Source organism: Canis lupus, chromosome 31 (assembly GCF_003254725.2).
Source record: "Canis lupus dingo isolate Sandy chromosome 31, ASM325472v2, whole genome shotgun sequence".
Classification (NCBI taxonomy): Eukaryota; Metazoa; Chordata; class Mammalia; order Carnivora; family Canidae; genus Canis; species Canis lupus.
Genome location: NC_064273.1, coordinates 38,134,812 through 38,152,803, shown reverse-complemented (window position 1 = coordinate 38,152,803; position 17,992 = coordinate 38,134,812). Strand labels below are relative to the sequence as shown.

The following is a 17,992-nucleotide window of genomic DNA, read 5'->3' as shown; positions in this document are numbered from 1 at the left end:
CCTCCCGACGGTGGCCGTCCTGACAGGCGTGCGGGATGGGGTGGGGGGTCCCACATGGTGTTGGTGTGTGTCTCCAGGACAGCGAGGGATGTGGAGCATCTTCCCGCGTGTCTGGGGCCCCGTGTGGGTCTCCACTGGAGACGTGTCTGCTCACGTCTTCCGCCCATTTTTAAATTGGATTTTTTACATTTTGGGGTTGTTGAGTTTGATAAGTTCTTCATGGATCTTGGACACCAGCCCTTTATCCGATCTGTCTTTACAAATACCTTCTCCCATCCTGTAGGTTGTCCTTTAGTTTTGTTGGTTGTTTCCTTTGCTGTGAGGAAGCGTTTCATCTTGACGAAGTCCCAATAGCTTCCCTCGCCTCCGGAGACTTATCTAGAAACATGTTATGGCAGATGTCAGAGAAATTACTCCCTGTGCTCTCTTCCAGGATTTTTATGGTTTCAGGTGTCACATTTAGGTATTTAACCCATTTTTTAATGTATTTGTGTCTGGTATAAGGAAACGGTCCAGTTCCACTCCTCTGCTGTCCGGTTTCCCCAGCACCATTTGTTGAAGACACTGTCTTTTTTCAACTGGATATTCTTTCCTGCTTTGTCAAAAATGAGCCTGACCATAAGTTGAGGGTCCATGTTAGGTTCTCGCTTCTGTTCCATTGATCTGTGAGTCGGCTGTTGTGCCAGCACCAGGCTGTCTTGATGATCACAGCCTTGTAGTGCAGCTGGAAGTCTGGAGTCGTGATGCTTCCGGCTTCGGTTTTCTTTCTTAGGGCTGCTTTGGCTATTTGGGGTCTTTTGTGGTTCCACACAAATGTTAGGATTGTTTGTTCCAGCTCTGCGAAAAATGCTGCTGGTATTTTGATAGGCATTGCATCGATTGTGTAGATCACTCTGGGTAGCATGGACATGTTAACAATATTTGGTCTTCCAATCTGTGAGCATGGAATGCCTTTCCATTTCTTTTTTATTATTATTATTTTTATTTTTTTAATTTTTATTTATTTATTTATGATAGTCACACACACAGAGAGAGAGAGAGAGAGGCAGAGACACAGGCAGAGGGAGAAGCAGGCTCCATGCACCGGGAGCCTGACGTGGGATTCGATCCCGGGTCTCCAGGATCGCGCCCTGGGCCAAAGGCAGGCACTAAACTGCTGCACCACCCAGGGATCCTGCCTTTCCATTTCTTTGTGTCATCTTCAATTTTTTTCATAAGTGTTCTGTAGTTTTCAGATCTTTTACGTCTTTGGTTAAGCTTATTCCTGGGTAGCTTATTGATTTTTGGTACAATTATAAATGGGGTTGATTCCTTAACTTCTCTTTCTGCTGCTTCATTACTGATGCACAGAAATGGAACAGATTTCTCTACCTTGACTTTTTGTCCTGAGAGTTTCCCGAATTCCCGAATCAGTTTCAGCAGCTTTTCGGTGGAGATTTTCGGGTTTTCTGTATAGAGTGTCATGTCATCTGCAAGTAGTGAAAGTTTGACTTCTTCCTTGCCGATATGGAGGCCTTTTATTTCTTTTTGTTGTCTGACTGCGGAGACTAGGACTTCCAGTTCTAGGTCGAACAACAGTGGTGAGAGTGGACGTGCCTGTCCTCCTCCTGACCTCAGGGGACAGGCTCTCAGTTCTTCCCCACTGAGGATGGTGTTCACTGTGGACTTTCTCATATGGCCTTTATTAGGTTGAGGTGGGTTCCCTCTAAACCTACCTTGTTGAGGGTTTTTATCATGAATGGATACTGTACTCTGTCAAATGCCTTTTCTGTGTCTATTGAAATGATCATATGGTTCTTCTCTTTTCTCTTATTGATGTGATGTATCACATGGATTGATTTGTGAATATTGAACCACCCCTCAGCCCAGGAATAAACCCCACTTGATCGTGGTGAATGACTTTTTAAATATCTTGTGGATTTGATTTGCTAGTGTCTTGTTGAGGATTTTTGCAGCCATGTTCATCAGGGTTAATGGCCTGTAGTTCTCTTTTTCAGTGGCGTCTTTATCTGGTTTTGGTATCAGGGTAATGCTGGCCTCATAGAGTGAATTTGGACGTTTTCCTTCCTTTTCTGTCTTTTGGAATAGTTCAAGAAGAATAGGTATTAACTCTTCTTTAAATGTTTCATAGAATTCCCCTGGGAAGCCATCTGGCCCAGGACTTTTGTTTGTTGGGAGGTGTTTGGTTATTGATTCATTTTCTTTGCTGGTTATTGATCTGTTCAAATTTTCTAGAAATTTCTTTCTGTTTCAGTGTCGGTAGTTTGAATGGTTCTAGGAATTTATCCATTTCATCTAGGTTGTTAATTTGTTGGCATATGGTGTTTCATAATATTCTCTTATGATTATTTTTTGTGGTGTTGTTGTGATCTTTCCTCTTTCATTCATGATTCATTTATTTTGGTCCTTTCTCTTTTCTTTTTGATAAGACTGGCTAGGGATTTATCAATTTTATTAACTCTTTCAAAGAACCAGCTCTTGGTTTCATTGATCTGTTCTACTGGGTTTTTGTTTGTTTCTGTATTGTTTATTTCTGATCTAATATTTTATTTATTTATTTATTTATTTATTTATTTATTTATTTATGGGGGGAGAGAGAGAAAGAATGGCAGGGGGAGGGGTGGAGGAAGAGAGAGAAGCAGACTCCCTGCTGAGTAGGGGTCGTGAAGCTGGACTGGATCCCAGCACCCTGAGATCATGACCTGAGCTGAAGGCAGATGCTTCACCAGCTGAGCCACCCAGACACCCCTATTTCTGCTCTAATCTTTATTATTTCTCTTCTCTTGTTGGATTTAGGCTTTATTTGTTGTTCTTTCTCCAGCTCCTTTAAGGTGTAAGGTTAGGTTCTGTAGTTGAGCTTTTCTTCCTTCTTGAGGTAGGCTTGCATTGCTATATACTTCCCTCTTGGGACAGCCGTTGCTGCATCCCAAACGTTCCAAACTGTTGTGTTTTCGTTTTCATTTACTTCCATGTGTTTTAAACTTCCTCCTTAATTCCTGATTGATCCATTCATTCTCTAGTAGGATGTCCTTTAACCTCCATGTATTTGTGGTCTTTCCAAATATTTTCTTGTGGCTGACTTCAAGTCTCACTGCGCTGTGGTCTGAGAATGCACATGATATGATCTCAATCTTCGTGTACGTGTTGAGGGCTGATTTGTGACCCAGTGTGTGATCTGTGCTGGAGACTGTTGCATGTGCCTCGAGAAGGATGTGTATTCTGCTGCTTTAGGATGGAATGTTCCTCATATATCTGTGAAATCCACCTGGCCCAATGTGTCATCCAAAGCCCTTGTTTCCTTGTTGATTTTCTGCTTGGATGATCTGTCCATTGCTGTGAGGGGGATGTTCAGTCCCCTACTATTATTGTATTGTTATCCATGAGTTCCTTTATGTTTGTTATTAGTTGTTGTATGTATTTGGCTGCTCGCTCCCAAGTTAGGGACATAAACATTTACAGTTGTTACATCTTGTTGATGGGTTGTCCCCTTTGTTATGACATGGTGTCCTTCTTCGTCTCTTGTTATGGGCTTTGTTTTAAAGTCTATTTTGTCCCATCTAAGTATGGCTACTCCAGCTTTCTTTTGACATCCACTTGCATGATAGATATTTCTCCACCCCTTCACTTTCAATCTCTGTGCATTTTTAGGTCTGAAAGATGATTTTTTTTTAACAGCTTCTTTGAGCTACACTTCCCATACCACACCATTCCCTAATTCTCTGTGCCAAGTGCACAATTTGGTGATGTTCAGTGTCCCCAGCAATCTGTGCAGCCCTTGCTGTGGGCAATTTGCCACTTGCCACCACTTCAGGAAGACCCCCCTATGCCCTTGGGTTGCCCCACCCCCTGTAACCAGCAACAACTAGTTGACTTTATGTCCTACTTGTTTGCCTACTCTGGACATTTCATGTAATTGGATCCATTCACATATATATGGTCTTGCTCCTGGCTTCTTTCATGTAGCGTGTCTTCAAGGTTCATGTGTGTGGAGCATTCATCAGTACTTCCTTCCTTTCTTGGCTAAATCATTTTCAACTGCATGGACCTATGACTATTTGTTTATCCATTCATCAGCTGATGGATATTTGGGCTGTTTCTACCCTTTGGCCACAGTGAATAGTGCTCCTATAAACCTTACTTACATGGTTTCGTGTGGACATATATTTTTAATTCTCTTGGGTATATAGTTAGGTGTGGACTTGCTGGGTCATATGGCGACTCTATGATTACATTTTTAAGAGGGGTGCAAAGGGAAAGGGAGAGAGAGAATCTTAAGCGGGCTCTGAGCTCAGCCTGGAGCTCAACGTGGGGATTGATCTCACAACCCTGAGACCATGACCTGAGCCGAAATCAAGAGTCGGACGCCTAACCGACTGAACCACCCAGGCATCCCTCTATGATTAACTTTTTAGGACTTGCCAGACTGTTTTCCGAGGTAGCTGCACTATCTGGCAATTTCTCCACATCCTTGTCAGCACTTCTTATGATCTTATTTTTTTAATCTAGCCATCTTCATGGGCAGCAAGTGGCATCTCATGGGGTCCTGATTTTCATTCTGTGATGAATAATAATGTTGTATGTTTTTTCATGTGTGTGTTGGCTGTTTGTCCATCTTTTTGGAGAAATACATATCCAAGTCCCTTGCCCAATTTTAAGTGAATTTTTTCTTGTTGTGGAGTGATGAATTTTCAATGTATTTTAAATTGAAGCCCCATATCATATATGACTTGCAAATATTTTCTCCTCTTTTGTAGGTTGTCTTTTCACCTTTGTAGTGTTCTTTGAAGCTTTTACAAAACCTTTTAATTTTGATGAAGCCAGATTTATCTTTTTTTTTTCTTTTCTTGCTTATACTTTTAACGTCATATCTTAGAATCCATTGCCAAATCTGAGGTCAAAAAAACCTATCCCAATGTTTACTTCTAATAGTTTTATAGCTTTAGTGCTTTTATTTTAGTCTTTGGTCTGTGTGAGTTTGTGAGTTAATTTTTGTAATTAATTTTGGTGAGAGGTAGTGGCCTACTTCCTTCTTTTGCACACAGATGTCCAGCAGTACCACCACTATTTGTTGAAGAGACCATACTTTCCCTATTGAATGGTCTTAACCCTTGTTGAAGTCAATTGACCATAGATATATGGATTTACTTTTGGACTCTCAATTGTATTCCATTGATGAATCAATAAATGCCAATTTATTGTCTGTCCTTATGCCAGTACCATACTGTCTTAGTAAGTATAGCTTTGTAGTAAATTTTGAAATTGGGAAATGTGTGTCTTCCAATTTTTAAAAGATTTTATTTATTTATTTATTTGAGAGAGAGGGGGGAAGGAGAGAGAGAGAGAGAGAGAACGCGCACACAGGCAGGGGGAAGAAGAGAGGCAGAGGGAGAAGCAGGCTCCGCTGAGCATGGACCCTGATGCAGGGCTTCATTCCAGGATCCTGGGATCATGACCTGAGCTGAAGGCAGATGCTTAATCAACTGAGCCACCCAGGGGCCTCCAAATTTGTTCTTATTCAAGGTTGTTTGGGCTTATTCCGTTCTGGCTTATTCTGCATTCCATATGAATTTTAACAACAACTTTCAATTTGTACTAAGAAGTCAACTTGGATTCTGATAAGGATTGCATAAGTCTGTAAATGGGAGATAACTGCCATCTGCATAGTGTCAGATCTTCTCATCCTTGAATTGGGATGTTTTCCCATGGATTTAGATTTTCTTTAACAAAACAAAACTTGGGACACCTGGGTGGCTCAGTGGTTGAGCATCTGCCATTGCCTCAGGTCATGATGGGTTCTGGGTTCAAGTCCTGCATCGGGCTCCCCGGAGGGAGCCTGCTTCTCCCTCTGCCTGTGTCTCTGCCTCTTTCTCTGTGTCTCACATTAATACATAAATAAAAATCTTTAAAAAATATATATCTTTAAAAAAAACAAAACTGATTCTCTACAGCTCTCAGAGTAACTACTTTTGCAGTTATCTTGTTTTCAAGTATCCATTTAATCTAATTTATATACTTTATTGGCATATAGTTGTTCATAGCATTTCTCTGTAATCCTTTTTATTTCTGTAAGGCTGATAGCAGTGTCCCCTCTTTCATTTGTGATTCTCATTATTTGAGTCTTCTCCCCCTCTCTTTTTCATGATCAATGTAGCTAAAATATTGTCAATTTTATTTATCTTTTCAAAGAGCCAATTTTATTGATTTTCTCATTTTTCTATTCTCTATCTCACTTATTTATGCCCTAATCTTTATCATTTCCTTCCTTCTGCTTGTCTGCAGTGCCTTAAAGTGAAAGTTTAGGTAACTGATTTGAGGCCTTTCTTCTTTCTTAGTATAGGTGCTTACAGCTGTAAATCTCTAAGAAGTGTTATAGCTGCATTCCATAAATTATAGTATTTTGTTTTTCACTTTCATTCATTTAAAAGTATTGTATGATTTTCTTTTTTTATTCTGCTTTGATCTTTTGGTTATTTAGGAGTGTGTTGTTTAATTTCCACATGTTTATGAATCCCTCCAGTTTTTTCTGTTACTAAGTTCTTTTTTAAGATATTATTTATTTATTCATGAGAGACACAGAAAGAATGGCAGAGGCACAGGCAGAGGGAGAAGCGGGCTCCCTGTGGGGAGCCAGATGAGGGACTCGGTCCCAGGACCCCAGGATCAAAACCTGAGTTGAAGGCAGATACTCCGCCACTGAGCCACCTAGGAGCCCTCTGTTACTAATTTCTAATATCACTCCATTGTGGCCAGAGAACACAGTTTGTGTTATTTCTATCTATTTTAACATATTAGGGTTTGTTTTATGGCCTAGCCTATGTTCCATTCTGAGGATACTATGTGCATTTCTGAAGAGGCTATACTCTGCTGTTGGTGGCGGAGGTGTCTGACAGATGTCCATTAGGTCTTGCTGGTTTGCAGCGCTGTTCTTTGTGTCCTTATTGATCTTCTTTCAGGTTGTTCTGTCCATTGTTGAAATTGGGATATTGAGGTCTTCAATGAATATTATTCTGTTTTTTTCCTGTATGTCTGTTAGCTTTTGATTGTGTATTTTGGTGCTGTTATTATTTGTGTGTATGTTTATAATTATTATATATTCCTCATGGATTGAACTTTTATCACTATAAAATGTCACTCTTTGTCTCCAGTAGCAATTTTTGTTTTAAAGTCTACTTTATCTGATGTTAGTAAAATATTAATATCTTCTTGTTGTTACTGTTTCCATGGTATATCTTTTTCCATCATTTTACTTTCAATCTAGCTGTATCTTTTACTATAAAAGTGCATTTCCTATAGTGAGTGTATAGTTGAATCTCAATTTTATTCAGAAGAACAATCTTCCCTTTGATTGTATTAATTCACAATTGATGCTATTATTGATATATAGTTGATCCTCATTATTCATGGATATCGCATTTACAGGTTCACCTACTCACTGAAATTGATTTGTAGCCTCAAAGTCAGTACTCACGGTGGCTTCACATTCATTTGTGGACATGCACAGAACAGCAAAACATTGGGTGGCCCCACATGCGTGTTCCCAGCTGAGGTCAAACAAGATGCTCCACGTCTTATTTCAGTTAATGCTGCAAACAAGTGTCCTGTGATGTCTATTTAGTGCCACACTTTCCATGTTCTTGTGCTTCTCTTTGGTGATGTCACTGTTTGAAATGGCCTCATAAATCAGGAAGGCTGTGATGTGCCTCACAGAGAAAATACATGTGATAGATAAGCTTCGTTCAGGTGTGTTATGTTGCTGTTGGAAGGAACTTCAGTGTTAAAGAGTCAGCAATGAATATTAAGTATTCACTGTGAAATAATAATGTATTTTGACATATTATATATATATATGGTAAAATATATATGTCTCTGTCCTTGGTTTTCACTAAAGTTTGGTCTCTGACCACAGTTTCTAACACTGCACTCCTAAATCCCTTGGAATTTCTTGGGTGATAGGAATGAATTTGTTATAACGAGGTAATTCTTAGTTGGCTTCAGGATGGGGGCTACTCACCAGAAAGACCAAGCTCTGATTAGAAGCCTGGTGCTTTCAGCCCCATCCCTGTCCTCAGGAAAGGGGAGAGGGGCTAGAAATTGAATTAATAATCAACCATGCCTACACATTGAAGCCTCCCTAAAAATCCAAATGTATGGAATTCTGGGAGCTTCCAGTTTGATGAACATGTCCACGTGCCAGGAGGGTGGCGCACCCCAGTTCTGCAGGGAGAGAAGCTCCTTCACCCAGGACCCGCGCAGACCTCGCCCTGTGTATCCCTCCACGTGGCTGTTTGTCTGCAAAATATCCTTTGCAATAAGGTCACCAATAGGAAGTCAGCTCTTTTCCTGGGTTCTGTGAGGTGCCCTAGCTGAGGGTTGAACCCGAGGAGGAGGTCATGGGAACCTCTGATTTGTAGCTGAGTCAGATGGAAGTTGTGGGTGACGGGGTGTCTACTGCTGGCATCTGAAGTGGAGCCAGTCTTGCGGGCCTGAGTCCTTAACCTGGGAGTCTGCCTGCACTAGGTTAGGGTTGGATTGGAACTGAGTCGTGGGACACCCAGAGAGCATCAGAGGGCTGGTCGGTGGGAAAAACCCACACACCTGCTGTCACAAGCATTACAGTGAAGGAAGAGGCTGCGATTCTCCTAGACACACACACAAGGAGGCTCTGTATTGATCGGTTGATGAAGATGGGACCAAAGGCCCACAGGAACCTAACTCTAGTTCTAACACTGGGAGCGCTGGGCTAACCCAGCATGCCTCGCGATTTTCCGTAACACGATCTCCACCAGCGGCTCCAGTTGGCTGCAGCTGGATCTCGCCTGCTGCTTTGCCGTTCCGCTTTCTCTGTCTTGTGTCTTCTCGTGTGGGCTCCTCTCTCTCTCCTTTGACACACTCTTTTGCACTTAGTGAATATTTTCTCATTCAGCATTTTGTATCTTTAATGGTTTTTCTTTTTCTTTTTTTTTCTTTTTTTTTTTTTAAGTTTTTTCCTAGTTTTGCTCTAGGGCTTCCATATATTTATTTTAACTTAGTAGAATCAGCTTCCTGTTTACACTAAGTCAATTCCATGGCGTAAAAACACGCTGTTTCTACAGACCTCCATCCCTTCCTATCTCTTTGTGGTCTTGCTCTTACATATACTCCATCTGTCAATGTTGAAAAACACTCGATATATTGTCATAATTATTACCTAAGATGCTTTTATGACTTCTAAGAAGCTGAGAGAAGACGGGAAAGTGAGTATTCTATTTACAGCCTTTTATTGCTTCTAGTTCTTTTCACATTTTCCTGTGGATCTGAGTTGCCATCCGGGGTCATTTCCTCCGCTGGATGCGGCTTTGCTCCCACCTGCTTCGTTGGTCCCATGTTGTCAAATACATCACATCACACACAGGCCCAGCAAAGCGGTACGTGCAATTCTGTGTAGGCAGCTGCTTTCCAACTTAGCAAGCCGTCTAAGACTCACTCAGTGAGGGAGAAAAGCACGCATCTGCACCGTCCGTTGTAATCACGTGACCACCTTCACTGGTGTGCTTCCTGTCCCCCTGGGGATCAGAATTCCCAGCTGGGGTTGCTCCCCTTCAGCCTGAGGGACTCCCCTCACTGCATCTTCTATGGGGGGGCCTGCCAACATCAAATTCCCTCCGTTTTTATTTCCCTGGGAATGTATTCTGACTCATTTGTAAAACTAGCCTTGTTGGACAGACGATTCCTGATTGACACTTCCTTTCTCTTGAGCACTTTGACGACCTCATCCCCCGTCCGTGATGAGAACTCGGCTGTGGAACTCACGGTGTGCCCTTGTGGGTGACTCGATGCTTTTCTCCTGCCTTTGACTGTCAGCACCCTCACCGTGATGGGTCCGTTTGTGGGTCTTTTGTGCCTGCCCCATTAGCAGTGCATTGAGTTCCTGGATGTGTAGATTAAAGTTTTTCAATAGATTTGGAAAGATTTAAGTCATTATTTCTTTGAGATGATACCATTTCTCCACTGAGGATTGACTGCCCTGCCGCCCCCAGGGCAGCCCCCAGTCCCACCCATCAGAGCTGATGAGGCTTTAAACGCTGACACCCACTGGTCCCCACGAGTCTTGATGGAGCCCTGCAGCTCAAAGCATCACCAAGGCCCTGCCCTCGCCGCTTCAGGAACTCGGCAGAGGATGGCGGCCAAGTGTCCGTGAGGGCATGAGGGGCCGTGCAGGGTGTTGCATACTCACTACGTCTCAGGCGTGGAACCAAGTATCTGGGCAGGAAGCAATGAAGCAAATGCATTGCCCATCATGGTTATTCCTATGTGCTAACCTGCATCCGGGTCCTTGGCCCCGTCTATGCGCCAGTCTCTGCCCCCAGGACACTTTTCTCACACCTGCCCTAGGGCTCTGTCCTGGGAGACCCATGCCCCATCAACACCCACTACAACCAGCAGCATCAGCCCACAAACCCCATGGCCAGGCCGCTTGAGCCTCATCAGAACTGTCCAGAGCTGAACATTTCACTCCCGCTCAAAGCCCACGTTCCAGGATTGCTCCCGCCTCAGCCCTTCCCTTGAGGAGAACGGCGCCCCTGCCCCCCACCGTGGGAGGGAGCACAAGCTGTCACTTTAAGAAAATCACCTATTGCTATGGTCTCCACAAAAGCATCAAGGCATTTCCACGGTCTTTCCTCTGAGGACAAACGCAGGTCAGGAGCCCCACAAGCCAGCGGCAGACGGTGACCAGCCGTGGGAATAAACACGCTGAACAATAAGGAAGGGGAGGCTTCACTAAGCCTGTTGTTGGGACAACACACGCACCAGGAGGGCTATAAAAGCCGACAGCCCAGCACCTCGCACACTCACACCCACACCCGCACCCACACACTCACCCACACCCCGCCCCAGCACCCACACCATGGCCGCCTCCACCCTGTCCGTCTGCTCCAGCGACCTGAGCTATGACAGCCGCGTCTGCCTGCCCGGCTCCGGCGACTCCTGCCCCGACTCCCCCTGGCAGGTGGACGACTGTCCCGAGAGCTACTGCGAGCCCCCCTGCTGCGCCCCGGCCTCCTGCCTGACCCTCCTCTGCACCCCTGCAAGCTGCGGGTCCAGCTCCTGCCCACCAGCCTGCCCCGGCTCCTGCCAGCCCTCGTGCGGCAGCTGCTCCCCCTGCCAGGAGGGCTGCTGTGTGTCTGTCTGCTGCAAGCCCGTGTGCTGCACCCCCGTCTGCTGCAAGCCCATCTGCTGCACCCCTGTCTGCTGCAAGCCCGTCTGCTGTGAGGCCTCCCCTTGCTCAGCCTCCCCCTGCTGCCAGCAGTCTAGCTGCCAGCCCTCCTGCGGCAGCTGCTCCCCCTGCCAGGAGGGCTGCTGTGTGTCTGTCTGCTGCAAGCCTGTGTGCTGTACCCCTGTCTGCTGCAAGCCGGTGTGCTGCACCCCTGTCTGCTGCAAACCCGTCTGCTGCCAGGCCTCCCCCTGCTGCCAGCCCAGCCCCTGCAGACCCTCTTCCTGCGTGTCCCTCCTCTGCCGCCCCGTGTGCAGGCCCGCCTGCTGCTCATCCTCTTCCCCTTGCCAGTCCAGCTGCTGCCGCCAGGCCTCCAGCATATCCCTGCTGTGCCGTCCCATGTGCTCCCGCTGATGGGATACGTGCCCCCGGGGCGCTGGGCTCAGGCCCCACCCAGCCCTCACCTGTGCTAGGTAGCTGCCCCTACCCATGATGGGGTGCCCCTACCCATGATGGGGTCCCCCTGGCTGTCCAGTCTCCTGAGCTGACTTCACCTCTTCCCTCCTAAGAACGCTGACCCTGCGGCTCTCCGGGGCTCCTGCTCCCGGGACGCACCTCCACCTGCCCTGGGTCACCTGCCTTCCCTCCCAGTTCCTCAGCTCGGCTCGGGTCACCTGGCCTCACCCTCCGACCTGTTGGCACCTCCCCAGACCCCAATAAACTCACTTCACCGGCTGACCTGCTTCCTTTCATCTGACTCTCACAGGGGCAGGGTCCCGGGGTTTGGACCCGACAGTGCTCTCGTCCTGCCTAAACATCTCTGGGAGGTGGGATGAGAGGTCCCCAAGGGTAGGTCACAACTGCTCTGGGCAGGGCTGCGGGGTGGTTCTCCTGCCCTGGTGTAAGATGGTCAGGGCTGCTGGGCGCCACATGCATCCCCGGGGCTCCGGAGCCTGGCCACCTGCACATGGGGAGAGGCCTGCGGCGCCGGGCCGGGGCCCGTCTCCACCCACCACCCCAGCTGGGCAAAGCGGCCCAGACAGCCGGCCGTGGGGCTGTGGGCAGCACAGCTCCTGGGGGCCTGGGGTCCTCCCGAGTGCTGTTCTCATCCCCTGGAGAGGTGGCAGGCTGTGGGACGCAGGTTGCTGCCAAGATGGGGTAATAGGGACTGGATACCTTCCCACCTGGGCCAACCCAGAGCCCTGACAAGACCCTGAAGCCAGCGTGTCAGGTTCAGGACCCGAGGAGCACGGGACAACCACAGCGGGGAAGGAAAAGCACAAGGTGCTTATCGCCGTTGGGGCTCTCACCCCCTGGAGAATATTTCCGGCCCCATGCAGGAGGGCCACCCCAGCGGAGCTCCGGGCACCCTCAAGTTCACAGATGGCCTTGGGCGCTGGGGGAGGCACAGGCAGCCAGTGTTTGGGTCTGGGGTCCCCGTCACGGTCCGGGGTCGCTCTGTGCCCCACCCCACCCTTCCAGTGCAGCCCGCGGCACCTGTTGGCGTAGCGTCTCCACCCTGGGTCCTTCCAGGGACCTCCTAGGGCAGGATGCACAGACAGCGCGGGGACTCCGTGGGTGGCTTTTTCATTCCCGCCCGGGTGTGTAAATTTCCTCTGCGTCTCTTCACGGTGTGAACGCTCCCTTCCTCTTATTCTTCTTTTTTAAAATTTGTCTCTATTGATGCCAAATGCACGTAACACCACGTCTACAGTCTTAACAATCTTCAAGCATACAGTTCAGGGGTGCTAAGCACATTCTTGACGTGGGGCGACCATCCCGCCGCCCGTCCCCCAGACTCTTCCATTCTTGGGAAAATGAAGCCGCGTCCCTGTGGGACACAGACTGGCCATTGCCCCTCCCGCCGCCCCTGGCACGCACCCTCCCTCCTCTGTCCCCGAAGCACCTCAGAGAAGGGGGGTCACGTCGTAGTTGTCTCTCTGTGACTGCCCTGCGTCTCCAGCCTCAAGGTCCTCATGCCTCACCCACATTGGAGTCAGACTCGCTTCCTCTTAAAGGCTGAACACTGTTCCGCGGGCGGGACCGCGTTTGCTTCTCTACTCATCCCTCGGTGGACGCTTGGGCCGCTCGACTCTAGCTCTTGTGAATGATGCCGCTGTGACCACGGCTGTCAGAGATCTCCTTGAAGGCCTGCTTCCAGTTCTCTTGAGCAAATGCCCGTATAAGTGCTGGACCGTGTGGTAATTCTACTGTTCATCTTTTGAAGAACCACCGTACTAACTTCCACAGTGGCCGTGGCCAGTTCACGTTCCCACTCACAACCCCCAAGGGCTTCAATTTCTCCACATCCTCATCAACACTTCCTGTCTTCTCCTTGCATATATATCATATACACTATCTCCTCGTTGTGATAATATTTACATAAATATTATATATTTATCTTAATGGGTGTAAAATGGGTGGCTTCTCATTGGACTTTTGATGCACATTTCTCTAATGATGAGCGATGTTAAGCATCTTTTCATCTGCTCATTGGTCACATACCTTGTATGTCTTTGGAAAAATGTCTATTCAAGTCCACTGCTTGTTTCTGAATGGGGTGGTTTGGCTTTTTGTTATTGAGTTTTGGGAATTCTCTAAACATTTTAGATATGAATCCCTTAACGGAACGTGATTTTCAAATGTTTTCTCCCATTTCTCTGGGTTACGTTTTATTCTCCATTGGTATTGTCTTTTGAGGCGAAAATATTTAAAATTTTCGTGAACTCCAAGTTTTTTATTTTTTATGTTGCTGTGCCTTGCTATCATATCCAGGACATCACTGTGGAACCCAGTGTTGTGAAGCCTTCATCCTGTGTTTTTGTTTTCTTCCAAGAGTTTTATAATTTTAGGTCTTCCATTTGTGTCATGGATCCGTTTTGAGTTCATTTTTGTGTGTGGTGTGAGGTAGGGGCCTTTCGGATAGTCAGTTTTCCTGGCACCATTTTTTGAAAAGACTGTCCTTCCTCCATTGAATGGACTTGGTATCCTTGTGAAAAATGATTTGACCTGAATGTGAAGGTTTATTTCTGGACTCTATGCTATTCCATTAGTTTACATGGCCGCCCGTTTTATGCCTTTACCACCCTGTGTTAATTATTGTAGCTTTGTGCCTTTGAAATCAGGAAGTGTATGTCCTCTGGCCTTGTTTTTTCAGAATTGTTCTGACTATACAGAGATTCCATGTGAGTTTGAGGGGTTTAATGTTTCTGTAAAAACATCATTGAGGGCAGCCTGGGTGGCTCAGCAGTTTAGCGCCACCTTCAGCCCAGGGTGTGATCCTGGAGACCCGGGATCGAGTTCCGCTTCTGGCTCCTTGCATGGAGCCTGTTTCTCCCTCTGCCTCTCTCTCTCTCTCTCTCCCTGTCTCTCTCATGAATAAATAAATAAAAATCTTAAAAAAAATCATTGAGATTTCAATAGCAATTGTATCACGTCCGTAGATTGCTTTGGGTAGTATTGACGTCTTAGCAATCCTGAGCCTTCCAACCTGTGAACATGGAATGTCTTCCCATTGAATCATGTCTTCTTTACCAACTGTCAGCAACGTTTTTTAGGTTTCATCACCCAGGCTTTTGCCTCCGTGGTTAATTCCCTTTATTTTATTCTTTTTGGATGCAATGGTAAGTGGAATTGTTTTTATAATTTCCTTTTTGGGCTGTTCATTATTAGTGTATAGAAATGCAACTGATTTTTGTGTGTTGACTTTGTATCCTGCCATCTTTCTGAATTCATTCCTAGTGCTAACAGGTCTTTAGGATTTCCTACATATAAGATCATAGCATCTGTGAACAGAGGTGATTTTTTTTTCCTTTCTAATTTAGACTGCTTTTATTTATTTTATTGTCTAACTACTCTCCTAGAGCCTCCAGTACTGTGGTGATTAGAAGCAGGAAAAGTGGGCATCCTGTGTTGTTTTTGATCTTAGAAAAAAAGCTGTCTTTACCCATTGAGTGTGTGTGTGCTGTGGGGTTTTCACATACATATTTTATTATGTTGAGATAGCTCCTTCTATTACTAATTTGTTGAGTGTTTTGACCATGAAAGAGTCTTGAATTTTGCCAGATGCTTTTTCTGTATCAGTTGAGAGGATCGTGTACTTTCTTCTTTACTCTGGAAATGTGGGGTTTTCTATTGACTGAATTTCATATGTGGAACCGTCCTTGAATTCCAGAAGTCGATACAACTTTTTGGTTGTTGCATATAATCCTTTGCCTATGCTGCTGAATTCAGTTTGCTGGTATCTTGTTGAGGTCTTTTGCATCATTGTTCATGAGGGTATTGGTTTGTGGTTTTCTGTTCTTATCATGTCTTTGACTGGCTTTGTTATCAGGGTAATGTAAACCTCATAGAATGAATGGGGGACTCTTCCACCTTGTTTAATCTTTTTTAAAAAAAGACTAAAGTGAACAAGGATTAATTGGTAAAAAAAAAAAAAAAACTGTGAACCTGATATAAGGCATCTGTTGAAAACTTACAGACAATAAAAGAAAAGCAAAAAGAAAAGAAAACTTACAGCCAACACCATGCCTAGCTGTAAAAGACTGAGAGCTTTCCTCTAAAGATGAGGAAGAGGATACAGACGTCCTTTCTCACTGCTCCTACTCAACATCATTCCGAAGTCCTATCCATGCAACAAGCAAGAAAAAGAAATAAAAGGCATACATGTCAGAAATTAAGAAATACGATGGTCTCAGGGATCCGTGGGTGGCTCACCAGTTTAGCACCTGCCTTCAGCCCGGGGCAGGATCCTGGGTTCCTGGGATCAAGTGCCACATCAGGGTCCCTGCATGGAGCCTGATTCTCCTTCTGCCTCTGTCTCTCTCTGTCTCTCATGAATTAATAAATAGAATCTGCTCTGTCTCTGTCTCTGTCTCTCATGAATTAATAAATAGAATCTTAAAAAAGAATACAATGCTCTTGGATCGATTCCCACGTCGGCTCCCGGTGCATGGAGCCTGCTTCTCTCTGCCTGTGTCTCTGCCTCTCTTTCTCTCTCTGTGACTATCATAAATAAATAAAAATTAAAAAAAAAATACAATGCTCTCTATTCACAGAGGACATGACTGTCCACATGGAAAATCCCCAAGAATCCACACAAATCTCCCAGAACTATCAGAGAGTTTAGCAAGGTTGAAGTGTGCAAGTCTAAAATAATTAAAATTAAGTGCATTTCTATATAGTAGCAACAAATATTTGGAATTGAAAAATGTTGCTTAAAGGTGTGATTTGCAATAGAATAAATGGTGAAAACTGAGGTATACATCTCAGAGAATATGGACATATGAGGACTATCAAAGTACTGATGAGAGAAGTTTAACAAGCTGTAAGTAAATGGAGAGCTAGACCATGTTCACAGGTTGGAATATTGTTATGGTGTCAGTGACCTCCAGCCTGGTCTATAATAGGTTCAAGGCAATCCCGATCCACATCCGGTAGGAGCTTCCCGTCCATATGAGCAAGCTAACTCTAAAATTATTTGGAAAGGCAAAGGAGCTCAAGTATCCACATCATTTGAAAATGAAGAACAAAGTTGGAAGACTTCGCCACTTGACTTCAAGATTTCCTATAAAGTTACAGTAATCAAGACGACGTGATGTTGGCAAAGGGATATAATTACGTAGACTAATGAAACAGAATAGACACATAGATCCCCATGAATACAGTCAGCTGATTTTTGACAGAAACCCAAAGTCAAGTTAAAGACAGAAGTGTACTGGGAACAACTGGACTTCCCAAATGCAAAAAAACAAAAAACAAACAAACAAAAAAAAACAGAGAAAGGAGACTTGACCCATACCTCAGACTTAGTATAAAAATTCAATAAAAATGATCATAGACCTAAATGTAAAATGTAAGCATTTTAAGCATTTAGAAGAAAACACTAGAGGAAATCCTTGTGAAATCTCTGTGTTGAGCAGAGTTCTTAGGCTTAAAACCAAAAGCTTGGTCTGAAAAAGAAGAAAATTGATAAGTTGGTCTTTACCAATATTAAGCCATTTTGCTCTTCAAACCACGCTGTGAAGAGCGTGGAGAGAGAAGCCACGGAGTTGCAGAAAATATTTGCAAGTCACATCTGAGCAAAGTACAGCTGACCCTTGAGCAACACGGGTGTGGACAGCTACTGCCCACTCAGACGCGGTGTTTCCGGGAAATACATGTCCTTCCGTGCATGTGTTTTCTCTTCCTGCTGACTTTTGTACGAACATTTTCTTCTCTAGCTCACGAGTCGATGTGTCCATGGACTCTGCGTTGTCAGTAGGGCTTCGGGTCCACAGGACGCTGTTAGCAGTTTCGTTTCTGGGCAGTCAGGGCTCGAGGCGGTTGGCACCCTACACTCCCACGTTATTCGAGGGTCAACTGTACTCATGTTCCAAAATGCGGAAAGAGCTCTCAAAATGCAATGTCAAGGACACCTAAGAAAGGACGAGGCCTGCACTTTGAAGAAACGCGCAAAAGACGCAGGAGATGGCAAATACGCACGTGAAAAAGAGGCCCAACACCATTCCTCATCAGGGAGATGCAAACTGAAGCCGCAGCGAGACACCCTTAGACGCCTCTCAGAAGGGCCACCGGGGACAAGCCTGACCACGCCCGGCGCTGGCGGGGACGCGGGGAGTGGGGCGCTCGAACAGCGCCGGGGGACTGCAGTGTCTCACACCCCTGGGGACACATGGGGGCAAGTAGCGTGGTAAGGAATCTCGGCTCGGCATTGGGCATCAGGGCATCGCAAACTAAATCCGGGAAGATGCCACCGCACACCAATGGCTGATATTCAGTAATTTTAAAAACCTGGCACGT

General features: G+C 45.5%; 1 protein-coding gene across 1 annotated transcript; it reads left to right on the top strand.

The window, feature by feature from the left end:
- Window positions 1-10,846: 10,846 nt before the first annotated feature.
- Window positions 10,847-11,855, top strand: LOC112669217 (keratin-associated protein 10-12-like). Its single transcript, XM_049104605.1, has one exon. The coding sequence runs from the start codon at window positions 10,886-10,888 to the stop codon at window positions 11,603-11,605; it is 720 nt and encodes a 239-aa protein (XP_048960562.1). The 5' UTR covers window positions 10,847-10,885; the 3' UTR covers window positions 11,606-11,855.
- Window positions 11,856-17,992: the final 6,137 nt, after the last annotated feature.

Coding starts and splice junctions, on each gene's coding strand:
- LOC112669217 (XM_049104605.1), top strand. CDS start 10,886: ATGGCCGCCTCCACCCTGTCCGTCTGCTCCAGCGACCTGAGCTATGAC.